This window comes from Hyla sarda, chromosome 4, assembly GCF_029499605.1.
Source record: "Hyla sarda isolate aHylSar1 chromosome 4, aHylSar1.hap1, whole genome shotgun sequence".
Classification (NCBI taxonomy): Eukaryota; Metazoa; Chordata; class Amphibia; order Anura; family Hylidae; genus Hyla; species Hyla sarda.
The window spans coordinates 369,569,512-369,584,803 of NC_079192.1; the positions used below are offsets into that span (position 1 = coordinate 369,569,512).

The window sequence follows — 15,292 nt, forward strand, 5'->3', positions numbered from 1 at the left end:
TGTTGTATATCTGGATCATATCTGGATCATATCATATCTGGATAATTTGATACAGTGCCACTTAAAAGGTTGGTGCATAAAATAAGAGGGATTGGGCTGGGGGAGAACGTGTGTAACTGAGTAAGTAACTGGCTCAGTGATAGGAAACAGAGGGTGGTTATTAATGGTACTTATTCTGATTGGGTGACTGTTACTAGTGGGTAGTGTTGCTCGCGAATATTCGCAATTCGAATTTTATTCGCGAATATCGCATATTCGCGAATTCGCGAATATTCGCGAATATAGCGCTATATATTCGTAATTACGAATATTCGTTTTTTTTATTTTTTTTTTATTTTATTTTTTTTTCACAGTACACATCACAGTGATCATCCCTCTCTGCTTCCATCTTGTGGTGTAAAGAAGGCTCTAATACTACTGTGTGAGGCCGGTGTGCGAATCTTCGCATATGCGAAAATGTACATATGCAAATTTTCGCACACGCGAATATTCACATATGCGAATTTTCGCACACGCGAATATTCACATATGCGAAAATATAACGAGAATATTACGAATATGCGAATATTCGCGAATATGACGAATATTCGTCCATATATTCGCGAATATTCGCGAATTCGAATATGGCCTATGCCGCTCAACACTACTAGTGGGGTACCACAGGGGTCCGTCTTGGGTCCTGTTCTATTTAATATATTCATTAATGACCTTGTAGAGGGGTTGAATAGTAAACTAGCAATCTTTGCAGATGATACTAAACTCTGTAAAGCGGTAAACACAATAGTGGACAGTGCACAGTTACAAATGGATCTGGATAGGTTGGAAGTTTGGGCTGTGAAGTGGCAGATGCGATTCAACACTGATAAATGTAAGGTAATGCACATTGGGAGGAAAAATCCAGGCTGATTTTATGTATTATGTATTAAATGGGAGTTGGGAGTCTTAGTTAACCGTAAATTTAGCTGTAGTGACCAGTGTCGGGCAGCTGCTGCCAAGGTAAATAAAATCATGGGGTGCATCAATAGGGGGATATATGCGAATGACAAGGAAATAATTCTACCGCTGTACAAATCGCTAATCAGACCACACATAGTATACGGTGTACAGTACTGGGCACCAGTGTACAAGAAAGATATAGTGGATCTGGAGAGGGTTCAAAGACGGGCAACCAGGGTAATACAGGGAATGGGAGGACTACAGTACCCAGAAAGATTATTAGAATTGGGGTTATTTAGTTTAGAAAAAAGAAGGCTTAGGAGAGACCTAATAACTATGTATAAATATATCAGGGGACCTTACAGAGATCTCTCCCATGATCTATTTATACCCAGGACTGTATCTATAACAAGGGGGAATCCTCTACGTCTAGAAGAAAGAAGGTTTCTACACCAGCACAGATGGGGGTTCTTTACTGTAAGAGCAGTGAGACTGTGGAATTCTCTGCCTGAGGAGGTGGTCATGGTTAACTCAGTAAAAGAATTTAAAAGGTGTCTGGATGCATTTTTGGAGAATAATAACATTACAGGTTATGGATTCTAGATCTATAGGGACAGAAGGTTGATCCAGGGATCTATTATGATCTATTCTGCCATATTTGGAGTCAGGAGTTTTTTTTTTTTTGCCTTCCTCTGGATCAACTCAGTAGGGACTCATTAGGGTTATGGGTTGAACTTGATGGACTCTGGTCTTTTTTCAACCTTATGAATTATGTTACTATGTTACATACACACCTATCATACAACACATCATACATACACACACCTGTCATACATTCCCCCCTCCTCCCATCCATCCTGGGTCTTTTCCCTCCCCAGTTTACTCCTCCTGACATGCAGCCATGAATGAATACTGGCACTGCGGCAGAGATGTCAGCAGAGAGCACTGTTGCCAGACAGAAAAAAACAACTCAACTATAGCAGCTGATAATTATTGGAAGGAGTAAGATTTTTTAATAGAAGTAATTTACAAATCTGTTTAACTTTCTGGAGCCAGTTGATATATAAAAAAAAAAAGTTTTTTCCTGGAATACCCCTTTAAGGGCCAGCCGACTCCCATCCATTCCGCGCCAGTAGTAGTAAGCAGGGACGCAACAGGGCCTGGAAGCAGACGTGCGTGCCTGCGTGGGGCACTTCTGCTCCCAGAAGCCACTGCGCATTCTTTTAAAAGTTGCAGTGTCCCTGCCTACCATATTGGACCTGGGGCTGCACCAGAGCGTGGCTAGAGAAGGGGACAGAGTAGCCAGAGCTGCAAACTTGGAAGAAAATACATTTGCATTTCGGTAGGCAAACGGCCCAATTGACGGCCTGGCCCACTGGGAAAATGCCTGGTGTGCCCGATGGCCAGTCCAGCCCTGGTGGTATCTAAGGCCAGGGCTACAGTGCAACTTTTTGTAGCACAATTGAGTGACAGCTGTAGTTCACAAGATTGCATGCAACTCTGTGTGTTGCATCGGTCCAGTACTGATTTCTGAGTCTGGGGTGCCATCTGGTTACACCAACTGGAACGTGTACCAGTACAGGATACTGTTGATATAGTATCCTGTGCAGAAGTCAACCAAATACCTCAGCTACACCACTGAGAAGACCCTGCTTCAGTGACTACATTTAGGATTGCACTCAATAGCCCAAGTCTAGTCACATATCTTCAATTTGGGCTTTTTTCTGATCAGGAGACAATTCATGTCCTGGGATAGTCATCACTAATGAGTCCAATACTCTTAAAGGGGTACTCCGGTGCTTACACATCTTATCCACTATCCAAAGGATAGGGGATAAGGTGCCTGATCGCGGGAGTCCCGCCGCTGGGGACCCCCGGGATCATGCACGCGGCACCCCGTTTGCAATCAGTCCCCGGAGCGTGTTAGCTCCGGATCTGATTACGGTCCACCGCAGGGCCGGCGGCGTGTGACGTCACGCTCCGCCCCTCAATGCAAGCCTATGGGAGGGGGCATGATAGCTATCACGCCCCCTCCCGTAGGCTTGCATTGAGGGGCGGAGCGTGATGTCACACGGGCGCGTGACGTCACACGCCGCTGGCCCTGCGGTCGCCGGTAATCAGACTCGGAGTGAACACTCTCCGGTGACTGATTACAAACGGGGGGCCGCGTGCATGATCACGGGGGTCCTCAGCAGCGGGACCCCCGCGATCAGGCATCTTATCCCCTATCCTTTTGATAGGGGATAAGATGTGTAAGCACCGGAGTACCCCTTTAAAGCAAGTCAATCCCTTTTCCAAATCAAGTATATTTAGTCACTGTAACGAACACCTTTCCTCTGCACACTACTTTAAGGCTATGTTAACACAAATGTCTTTGCACGGACATTCCACAGACCACATGGGGATGTGCCGTCTCATAGATGGCAATGCATTCTGTGGGTTTTCCTCAGAATAAATATATGGCTTAATTCTTTTTGCGGACACGGAGATTCCTCTGTGTGCACAGTGCAGCAGAATCCCATAGAATACAATGGGACTCTGCTGCTCCGGAATCTCCGTGCAGAATTCCACATTGGACATGTGTACATAGCCTAACATTTGCAGCACTTACAGCCTTGGACTATGTGAAATGACCTGTTACCGCTGCTTACATCTAAAAGTTAAATTGTGTTGCACCTGCTCCGCACCTTCCTGTGTCTGGTTAACTGTACCCTTAGAGGACAACCATACCACCGCCATGTACAGCCTCTGAATTGACAAGGCCATGCGAACCTAGTGGAGTTATACTGGGGAGTGCCACACCACTCACAGCACCATGGACATTACTAGGAGCACTACTAGCCTCAGCAGACAACCCCTTGAGTCGCAACACCTGTGTATGCTCTGCCAGAGATGATTCCAGTCTCCAGTGTATTTTTGCTTCCAGTTAGATCCACCTCTGCCTTTGGCACATTTTTGCTGCAGAAAACCTGCAGCGTATCTGCAATGTGTGTTCATCTTCTAAGGGCTTGTTCACATGGGCAGATTTAAATGCAAACTTGCAGCGTGTTTCCCGCTATGAGTTTGAATGGGGGCGAGCTGTGTGTGGCAGATTTTTGGCAGCAGAATAGTCGCTGCAGAAAAATCCACCACAGACCCCATTAAATTCAAGTAGGTAGGAAAATAAATCAGCGCCAGAAAATATGCAGCAAAATATGCACATGTGAATGTACCGTTAGACGAGAAAGACACAGGGTTTATGTTCAAAAAATTTCATTCTCTGCACATGGCATTTTATGGGACCAAAACGCAGGGGCCAAATGTTAGCCGGAGGTCAGTAAAAAATGTAAAACGCTGACATAGGTTTGTTTATTGTGGCATTTTTCTCCCCATAGACCTCTATAGGTGAAAAGTAGAGCGAACTTACAGTAAATTGGCTCGTAGCAAACCTCACAGCTTGGCTGTTGATTACTTTAGTCTGTGTAAATTAGTTCAGCTTTCCAAGGGCTCCAGTTGCCAGAACCCTTGGAAAGCTGAACTAATTTACACAGACTAAAGTAATCAACAGCCGAGCTGCGAGGTTCGCTACGAGCCAATTTACTGTAAGCTCTCTCTACTCCAGTGAAAAGAATACAACTGTGCTGGATGTGGGCTTTAATCCCCAAGTCTTCAATTCATAAATTCTTGAGTTACATGATAGAACAATCACATGACTTGTAATGAGAACAAGGTTTGATAATGTGTACCACTGAATATATTAGACTGAACAATCTACCAGTGACTATAGTCCATCCATTTTCTAAACGTATCCTTTTTTTAATTGTTGTTCCCCAAAAATTGGTCCATTTCTCCAAATGTAATTACTGGTAGACTAATGTTCTGTCTCAGTGGGTCCAGTGCAGTATACATGGATTTACCTTTTGGGCAATAGGCCTCCTTCATGAACAAAATGTAATGTGAATAGGGCCTAACCAGTTAATTGCCAAAGATGTATGCAATACAGCATGGCTGACATAATTGTAGAGCGTCGCTGTATCTCATATAAAGTCCTGGATCTCATCTTTGATACCAGCAATATTCAGGTGCAACATAAAGGTTTTACTTCCTGGTTCTTTATATGTAAAGGAGATAACAGATGATACATGTCTGATTGCTGTGGGTCCAACCTCTGGTGATCACAAAGAGGGGTCCGGTATTCCTCATTCTTGTGTCAGTTACTTATTCGGCTGGAAGTTGTAGGGAAAGCCCCTTTGAGTGACAGCAGAAAGGTTTTCAGCCAGCTACATTCATCTCTTTCCCTGTATTCCTGTTTAAAGGGGTATTCCAGTTAAAAAAAAATTCATATCAACTGGCTCCAGCAAGTTAGACAGATTTGTAAATTACTTCTATTAAGAAATCTTAATCCTTCCAGTACTTACCAGCTGCTGAAGTTGAGTTGTTGATTTCTGACCGACAACTATGCTCTCTGCTGACATCTCTGTCTGTCTCAGGAACTGTCCAGAGTAGGAGCAAATCCCCATAGCAAACCTCTCATGCTCTGGACAGTTCCTGAGACAGACAGGAGTGTCAGAAGAGAGCACTGTTGTCAGACAGAAAATAACAACTCAACTTCAGCAGCTGATAAGTACTGGAAGGATTAAGATTTTTTTTATAGAAGTTATTTACAAATCTGTTTAACTTTCTGGAGCCATTTTTTTTACTGCAATAACCCCTTAAAGCATGTTATCCCATATGCACAGGATAGGTATAACTAATGGATCGATGAGGGTCTGACCACAGGGACCACTACCAGTCCTAAGACGCAGTAAAATTGTGCCCCCGAATGATTGCATTTGTTTTCTGAGGGGCTTCTGAACCTTGCCAAGCACAGCACTCTGCAACGTTCAGGAGCCCCATAGTGGATGGAGCAATAGCCACACGTGATTTGTTCGTTCAAGAGCACAATTGTACTGCATACTCTGGATTGGCAATGGTCCCCGCAGTTGGACTCTCACCAATCCACTAGTTATCCTCTATTTACAGCATGGGGAATAACTTGCTGAAATGACAATACCCTGAACACTTCCACATCTTGTATTTTTATTTTCAAGAGGAATAATGCTTCCTAGTTCCTTACACGTTATTGCAAAATTGCATGCCGGTGCTTATGAATGTAAAGTTCCAGAACATATCCGAGTATGGGGGGAGCCAGGGGATAGGGTTTCTTATTATATAATTCAGACATTATTTGTAGTTGTTTTTTATTCACATCACTCTGGTGCATGGGCTGTGTTTTCTGTTGCAGCTTAGTCCCATTCCATGGATGGGGCAAACCTGCAATACTATTTACAGTCCAGAAATAGAAGTGGTGCAGGTTAAGGGTAAAGCTATATTAGGGAACTCATTTAATGTGAGCAACAAAAATGTAGCTATAGATTTGAAATTAAACTATAAAGCTGGGATAAAGTGTAGTATTCAGGCTATGATTTCCCTCTGTGTCAGTACATTACTGGATAGAAATACTGAACATAATACTGTGTGAACATGGCCTAAGGGTGCTCTTACACACAGTGCACACAACTCAAGTGCCCTCGGCTAGCCTTGTAGTCAATTCCTGTACTTACCATATGAAACAACGTCCAGGTACAATTCTTGGCAACGCAAGTGCTAGTCACAATCACCTGCGCAAGAGAACGAGCATCCTAAGTGGTAGGGATTTTGGGACTATGCAGGACATTTTATATATAGCATGCAATGCAGAGAGGCTAGTAAGCTACAGCTGTAACATCACCTGTCCTTTTTTTCTGGGACCATAGAGCATTTAGGGTAGGCTCACACGTGCTGTATTTTGCGTCTGCGCATTTTCCTACCCATTGATGTCAATTGACTCCAATGGGTGGGAAAATATGCAGAAGCCAATGCGCAAAATACGGCACTTGTGACAATACCATTATCGGGACTGATCAATTTCTACTCCTAAAACTGCAGTTGTGAATAAACAGTCATTTATGTTAAATATTTAATGGGATAATTCAGATCATCATTATACACAGTATAACGTAGAGAGACACATTTTAGACGATATGCTAATTTTTAAGACGTGTAACAAGCTATACAAATTGGGCGCCAGATGGGAGGAAAATAAAAAAGGAATAAACAATTCTTGGTGAACTCTACAACTGGGGAATCATTGTCCAAGGAATGAGGCCATTGGGTCATCAGGCCTCTGTCTTTTCATCCTGTACGCCTCCATCTCCTCCTCTGTAGGCTCTCGTGACTCATATAGGCTGTTGTATGCTCTCTTCCTTTCATCCACTTGCAGTAATTCTTCAACATGTTTAAGACGAGCCTCCTCAGCATTCAATGCCTGCGGTGGGAGAGTAAATGTGTCACATAAATCTGTATCAGTCAGTCACACATATCGCCATCTGCTGAACATGGTCAAATGCAGTGCTAGTATTGTTGAGCACAGACCGTAAACTAAATGTCAGAACAGACATAGCAATAAATAGTGAGTACACTAGGTTTTTTACAGATTTTAGTGAATAGGACATCATAACATCACAGACAACAATCATACAGTGTACATATTGTTAACATTCATGCACAATCAAGGAGCACCGTGTCGCACCTAAGGTCAGTGAATGGGGTAGTGTTGCTACCCACAAGTGGCTGCAACCATGACCTGACTGTTACAAGAAATCCATATCAGGTGGATTTCTTACAACTGCCAGGCCAGTCGCTGCCACTTTTAGGTGACCGTGCAACCCCATTTACCTACTTTAATTGGAATGCAGCATGATCCACTCAGTGCCACACAGCGATTTAAGGTCATGTGACTTCTTTCAAAATAGCCGTGTAGCCACAGCATTATAAGTTTTTTTTCAAAGGGAGTCAAATACAACCTCTGAAAGTAAGGAACTCAATATGTGCCACAAAAATTAACACCATCAGCCCGAGACTTTAAAAAGTGTACCTGCTAACAAAAACCTTTTATATAATGTAGATAATACCATTATATGTATATTTGTGAGATACATTAGTTAAACAATTTGTATATTTTTGGGTGAAAAGAGGTTGTCCCTGCACCTATTGCCTGTGTGTCTCTATGAGGAGTCCAAATACAGGAAGTGAGGGTGGGACAAGCAGGACTCTGTGCAGACTCCTGAATTGTCGGCGGCATGTAACAGAGCCTCACTGCACAGAGCCCTGCTTTGTCCTCAGTGTACAGAGCCCTGCTTGTTCTCAGTGTACAGAGCCCTGCTTGTCCTCACTGCACAGAGCCCCGCTTGTCCTCACTGCACAGAGCCCCGCTTGTCCTCATTGAACAGAGCCCCGCTTGTCCTCATTGAACAGAGCCCCGCTTGTCCTCAGTGTACAGAGCCCCGCTTGTCCTCAGTGTACAGAGCCCTGCTTGTCCTCAGTGTACAGAGCCCTGCTTGTCCTCAGTGTACAGAGCCCTGCTTGTCCTCAGTACACAGATCCCTGCTTGTCCTCAGTACACAGAGCCCCGCTTGTCCTCATTGCACAGAGCCCCGCTTGTCCTCATTGCACAGAGCCCCGCTTGTCCTCATTGCACAGAGCCCCGCTTGTCCTCATTGCACAGAGCCCCGCTTGTCCTCATTGCACAGAGCCCCGCTTGTCCTCATTGCACAGAGCCCCGCTTGTCCTCATTGCACAGAGCCCCGCTTGTCCTCAGTACACAGAGCCCCGCTTGTCCTCAGTACACAGAGCCCTGCTTGTCCTCAGTACACAGAGCCCTGCTTGTCCTCAGTACACAGAGCCCTGCTTGTCCTCAGTACACAGAGCCCTGCTTGTCCTCAGTACACAGAGCCCTGCTTGTCCTCACTGCACAGAGCCCCGCTTGTCCTCAGTGTACAGAGCCCTGCATGTCCTCAGTTTACAGAACCCCTTTGACAAGCAAAATCTTCACCACTTTTGATCCTGTAGCAGAGACCTTATGAATAGTCACATGACAAGCACCGTTGCAGTCACTAGCTGACAGTAATGTGTTTGTCAGCTACTTATATGCTAACAGTACAATACACTCCGATACAATCTGCTAACAAGAGTATCCTAAGACAGGGTCATGGCAGAGACAGTTCTCTGACTTATTACTGTTTGCACTGGGGAGGAGAATATATAATAAACAATTTATCATACCTTCTTAAGTTTCTCCTGCTTTTTCTTCTCTTCACCCTCACTGTCAGAACCACCATTTTTACGGTGCTTTTTCTTCTTTTTCTTCATTTTTTCTTGATGCATCTATTAACAGGAAACATATTTTTATTGCAAATTACAACAAAATGTACACGAGAGGAGCCAGATGTAAGTTTGCCAACATTTACAACATAAATGCAATATATTTGGACTGAAGCATTTGTATCTCACAGTCAAATTCCTGTGGGTACCATGCACAGATTAAGCTGCTACAATCTATAATAAATATAAAAGATACTTTAATAATATTTTATTTTTAATAACATTCATAAACTCATAACAAGTACAATAGTCATCACAGACACCTCACTAACCTCCACTAATGTCTTCGGCTTAGAAATCTCTTCCATTGCTTCCAGTTCCTCTTCACATATATCAGTATTCTAAACAAAAGAAATAAAATATTTTTTTTTCCATTTATGACCATGTTGATGCATGTATTTTATTAAAACACAAAGAAGAGTACTTAGAAAGCAGGAAACTTACACTGATGCTTTTCCCAGCTTCCCCGGTGCAATAAGACATCTTAACAAAAGAATGGCAACACTTGTAGCCCCATCTTCCATCTTTCCAATATGAACCCCAGATACACTAGACAGAGGAGAAAACAAATATTAACATACATTACAGACAAGTGTTCCTTTAGGTTATAATATTTTCTGCTTGCTACTTGAAACCATATTGAACTTATGATAGAACAGTTATGTGATTTTCTGGAAGATCGTCCCATTAGTCAGTGTATTATATAAGCCTGTGAAGCCTAACAATATCTCTCGTCACATAGTCAATATTTGGTGTAAATGTATTGCCAGCAGAAAACAAGCCAAAGTAGGAGAAAGAGATGCAGATAGTGTAGTGCCCAGAATAACATCAAAAATAATATTTCTCTTCTCTTCAAAAATATTTCTCTTCATTAATGTTGGTAATACATTTATCTATAAAACATTAAATCATACTAATATAGAAGGATTATAACTGGTATCCGTGGTAGACAACAGCTTCACAGGACTCCTTAAACACAATAGTTGAGACATTCACATATTTCTATGCACAACAATCTTTTAAAGGGAACCAATCATCAGATTTTACCCTATATAACGCTTGGTAAAGCGTTATATAGGGTAAAATCTTTACTTTCACTATTCCCAGGGGATGCTCCTGCCCCCAGGGATGGTGAAGATATGAAGTTATAAACTAGTCACCGCCACCGCCGTAAGTAGTCCCCTGGGCGGGGAGTCTTCTCATCTACTCCCGTTCTTCGGCCGGCAGCGACGCCCCCTCCGCTTGATTGATGGGCCGCGTCATCACTCTGCTCTGTCTGTTCAGTGAGCGGAACGATGACGCGGCCCATCAATCAAGAGGAGGGGCGTCGCTGCCGGCCGAAGAACGGGAGTAGATGAGAAGAGCTCGCCGCCCAGGTGACTACTTACGGCGGCGGCGGTGACTAGTTTATAACTTCATATCTTCACCATCCCTGGGGCAGGAGCGTCCCCCGGGAATGGCGAAAATAAAGATTTTACCCTATATAACGCTTTGCCAAGCATTATATAGGGTAAAATCTGATGATTGGTTCCCTTTAAATTTTATCATTTGAAGGGCTCAGTCACTTACCATGTGGTTATTTATGAGAACATCTTCTTCATACTTCGAGCGAGTGACTGCCTTCTCCTGTCCCTTAATGACAGTGCCGTGTCTAGAGTATTCCACGTAGTCCTCTGTTTGGGCTAGAAGCAGCTCCACAGGTGGAACGTCCAAATGTTCCTGTCCTCCATACTGTAAAACACAACATAACCAGAAAGTTAGGTGATATCAGTTTCATATTGCGTATATTTATAGAAGTTGCCTATAAATTAAAGGAAGGATTTAACATAGTAAGATGTCACTAAGAGACGCCAGCTAGTTTGTCCAGTGTACATGTGCACAGCAATTAAACTGTCATGGTCATGTGGCCTGGAGATCTGTGTCCATTAAGGTGGCCATTCATATTAGATAGAATCAGGTTAATTGGTGCAAAGGCATTAAACAAACCTTTGTCTCATGGACCGTCGTTTCACAGATGCTGTCATACATTTTTGTCCGTACTGACCATTAAAGTTGTTCAAACTGGCCATACTTGATCAATCACATCAGTTGAAGCCTGTATGATCTTTCTAAAAATATTCCGGGCACATGGGCACATTCTCAAAATAATGTTTCCCGAAAGATTGTTCGTTCATGAAAGATCTTTCTTTTATGACCAATCTTTTGTCCGACTATTAGACGATATCATCGGTCAGCTAAAACAAATGGTGTGTTCTCCTCTTATCTTTTTGAGCTTTCCAGGCCCCTCTGTAGTGTTTCGTGTTTACATTGTATTGTTTGACTATTTTGTGTGTATATAATGATTCAGACTCTATATTTGGTCTCTCTATTTTTGGATCCTAATGAAAATGTGTTAAACAAAAATACATTCCTAACCAGTCACACAGACGCCACAGAAGTTTATATAGGCGAGTATGCAGGTGTAGAGACCTTCATATGTTTGCTAGAACGAAAGACAAGGTTAACGGTCTGACACTGAACCCTGTGGTAGTAATGTCTGCCTCTCCTTGGAAACATGTCAAAGGGAGCCAGAGGTGGCTGCGAAGCTGAAGTGGGAAGTTTATGATATTTGTGCAACTCCTATTGACTTTAATGGGAGATGGGTGGTGTAGCCCTGTGAGCTATGTTGTTTATGTAAAACCAAATTGTGCAACTTTTCTGTTTTAGCTGTGTTCAGCGGCTGCAAACAGGCCAGATGGGGCCAGGGAGCTGAAATAATCTTTATGGTTGAAATCGTTCACTTTTATCAAGGCTTCTTTCACACTAGCAAATTACTCCGTTTAGCAAGTTCGGTCGCTAATTCCATCCTAAAATCAGCTGTCTCCGGCAGTAACCAAATCCTATACGTCCGTTAGAAAAGCCCATTATAGTCTATGGGATTTTTCTAATATCCGTTTCAATCCATTATAGTCCGTTATTGATAACGGACGTTATTTTGTGACGGAAGATAGTACAGAAGAAAATAGTTCATGAACTATCAATAACGGACTATAATGGATAAAAACGGATATTAGAAAAATCATATAGACTATAATGGGATTTTCTAACGGACATATAGGATTTGGTTACTGCCAGTGACAGCTGATTTTAGGACGGAACTAGCAATGGAACATGCTAAACGGAGTAATTTGCTGGTGTGAAACAAGCCTAAGGTGTATGGGCACCTTAAAGCTTGGAATTCACACTAGTCTGCTAAAATACAAACATACTCTTTCTAGGATACTCTTTTTCTGGTCTTCTTTGAAGTCTTCTTTCTTAACTTTGAATGATTTGCATAAAACTTCCAGTTTAGTAGGATCGGCCTGAAGATGTACATCTGAACCTTTCTCATAGGCTTCCCAGGCAAACACTGTGTGCAGAGGAGAAAGAAAAGAAATTGTTTTACATATATGGCAATAAATAACTACCGTATATACTCGAGTATAAGTCGACCTGAATATAAGCCGATGCCCCTAATTTTACCCCAAAAACCCAGGAAAAGTTATTGACTCGACTATAAGCCTAGGGTGGGAAATACATCATCCCCCCCCATGTAATCATCCAGACCCCCGTCATCCATCCCCCCCTTCATCATCACCGCCTGTCAATCCCTTCATCAGTGGTCTTCATCCTGCGGAGCTCCAGATGTTGCAAAACTACAACTCCCAGCATGCCCGGACAGCCATCGGCTGGATGATGACGAAGGCCGCAGTGGTTTTCAACCTGCGGACCTCCAGAGGTTTCAAAACTACAACACCCAGCATGCCCGGCCAGCCATCGGGAGTTGTAGTTTTGCAACATTTGGAGGTCCGCAGGTTGAAGACCACTGATGAAGGGATTGACAGGCTGAGAGTTCACTCGAGTATAAGCCGAGGGGGGCATTTTCAGCACAAAAAATTGTGCTGAAAAACTCGGCTTATACTCTAGTATATATGGTACGTCTCATACATGTGCCAGAACAGAGACGCACGTAAAAGCAGCAGCATTAGGCTGTTCATGTATAATGTTGGCCATACTGTCAGTCGAACCGGACAACCACTTAATGTGAATAGAGCCTCCTGATATCTTCCCCAATGACATGTCAACTGAGAGAAAGATTGAGCAGTTGCATTTCAACATGCCTAATTCAGGGACAGAGTTTTCTGCTTTACAGCCCACTCCCTCTCACTCCATCCCTGCTACTCTCTCTCAGGGAAACAGTTTCTCCGCACATCTCCCCGCTGATTAAATAGACTGGAGTGCAGCCCCACCCGCACCCACCTGCATGTCTATCGTCCACCCGCTACCTGTTGCAAGGGTGGGAGATGTGCAGAAAACTGTGTCCCCATCCCCCTAAGAGATGGTAGTGAGGATGGAGTGAGAGGGAGCCGGCTGTAAAGCAGAAAACTATGTGGAGGGTCACATTCCATTACAGGGACACAGTTTTGTTACACCGGCTTTATTATTTCTAATGACATTGATTATGTGAATGCGATTAATTCTCCCATAGAAGTAATCATCAGCCACATAACGTTATACTTACATTGTGTCTGTGCCATAGAGATTGTGTCTCCAGTATATCGGACAAAATTATCTCCAGCGTAGCTGACCCTGTACAAAAAAAAAATACACATCATAGCCTGGTAAGCATCAAAATACATATTTATGTCTTCAACACAGACTTAGGGTAGAGTCACATGTAGCGCATCCAAAGGGTATTTGACACTATTTGATGATCCCTAGAGCGTGCCTCCTGTTGTGCCTGTGTGTCCTGCTCATGGCAGCAATCCGCCGCTACGAGCAGACACACAGGGATCTGCGAGTTATGTGCGCATGCGCAGTGTACTCAGACATTGCGGCACCTCTTGGCCTAGCTCAGGGAGCTGATGGAGTTGCTGCTACGAGCAGGACAGACGGGCACAGCAGAAGGCACACTCTAGGGACCGTCAGTAGTGCATTCGCAGTGTCAAATTCACTGCAGATGTGCTACATGTGAACCTTGTCCCCTATCCACCCTGGCTCGCACGTCACAACCCCAGCCCCCTCCATATATCTCTACAGGAGAGCTGAAGATAGCTGAACGGTTCAGTTATACAGATATATGGAGGGGGTGAGGCAGGGGTTGTGACACACCGCTCTAGGGGAGAGCCGGGGCTCCGTACAGGAGATCACAGGGGGCACCAGTGCTCGGACCCCCCCTCCACAGATAGGAGATACATTTTTTTCCATGAGATATCTCCTTTAAAGGGCATCAGTGCTGGATTCACATTTATATGATCATTCATTAAAAAGTCATATATAATTGAGATGTAAAATTAATAACAAAATCTGGAAAATGACCTAAACACATACAAAAAAAAAATTGTGCTGATCATTGGGGGGTCCAGGAGATGGACCACCACCAGGGTAGGGTCACATGTGCTGTAGTTTGATGCATATTTTCTGCAGTTGATCTTGCTACCCAATGACTTCAATAGGTAGGAAAATATGCAGCAGCAAATACAGCACATGTGACCCTATCCTTAACCAGTTAAGGACCACAGGTTTTTCCACTTTCGTTTTTTCCTCATCACCTTCTAAAAATCATAACGCTTTCAATTTTGCACCTACAGACTCATATGATGGGTTATTTTTTTGTGCCACCAATTGTACTTTGTAATGACATCAATAATGTTACCACGAAATTTACGTCCAACCCAGAAAAAAAAACATTTGTGGGGCAAAATTTGAAAAAAACGCCATTTTGGGGACTTCTGATTCTACGCAGTGCACTTTCTTGGTAAAAATTATACCATATCTTTATTCTGTGGGTCCATACGGTTATAATGATACCTAATTTATCTAGTTTTTTATTTTACTACTTTAAAAAAATTATAACTACATGCACCAAAATTAGCATGTTTAAAATTGTCCTCTTCTGACCCCTATAACTTATTTTTGCGCCGTGATCTGAAGTTTTTATCGGTACCATTTTTGTTTTGATCAGACTTTTTGATCACTTTTTTTAAGGGTAAACAAAATTACCACAAATACGCAATTTTGGACTTTGGAATATTTTTACGTATAAGCGAGTGACCATACGGTTTAATTAACATTATATATTTTTATAGCGCAGACAATTACGCACGCAGCGATACCA

At 43.0% G+C, this 15,292-nt stretch overlaps 2 protein-coding genes across 4 annotated transcripts in view; one reads left to right on the forward strand and one right to left on the reverse strand.

Moving 5' to 3' along the window:
* C1QTNF2 (C1q and TNF related 2) overlaps positions 1-15,292 on the forward strand; it is a 113,478-nt gene that overhangs the window by 36,702 nt on the left and 61,484 nt on the right. The window lies entirely within an intron of this gene.
* SLU7 (SLU7 homolog, splicing factor) overlaps positions 6,724-15,292 on the reverse strand; it is a 61,295-nt gene continuing 52,726 nt past the window's right edge. Inside the window, exons 10-16 of one of the 3 annotated variants that reach the window (XM_056516689.1) lie at positions 13,697-13,764; positions 12,405-12,544; positions 10,726-10,887; positions 9,601-9,705; positions 9,429-9,497; positions 9,058-9,159; positions 6,724-7,261 (exon numbers count right to left, since the gene is read on the reverse strand). In XM_056516689.1, the coding sequence (XP_056372664.1) occupies positions 7,082-7,261; positions 9,058-9,159; positions 9,429-9,497; positions 9,601-9,705; positions 10,726-10,887; positions 12,405-12,544; positions 13,697-13,764 (826 nt within the window). In that variant the 3' untranslated portion in view covers positions 6,724-7,081. The remainder of the gene's footprint in view (positions 7,262-9,057; positions 9,160-9,428; positions 9,498-9,600; positions 9,706-10,725; positions 10,888-12,404; positions 12,545-13,696; positions 13,765-15,292) is intronic. The other 2 variants (XM_056516691.1, XM_056516690.1) reach the window with 2 other exon arrangements.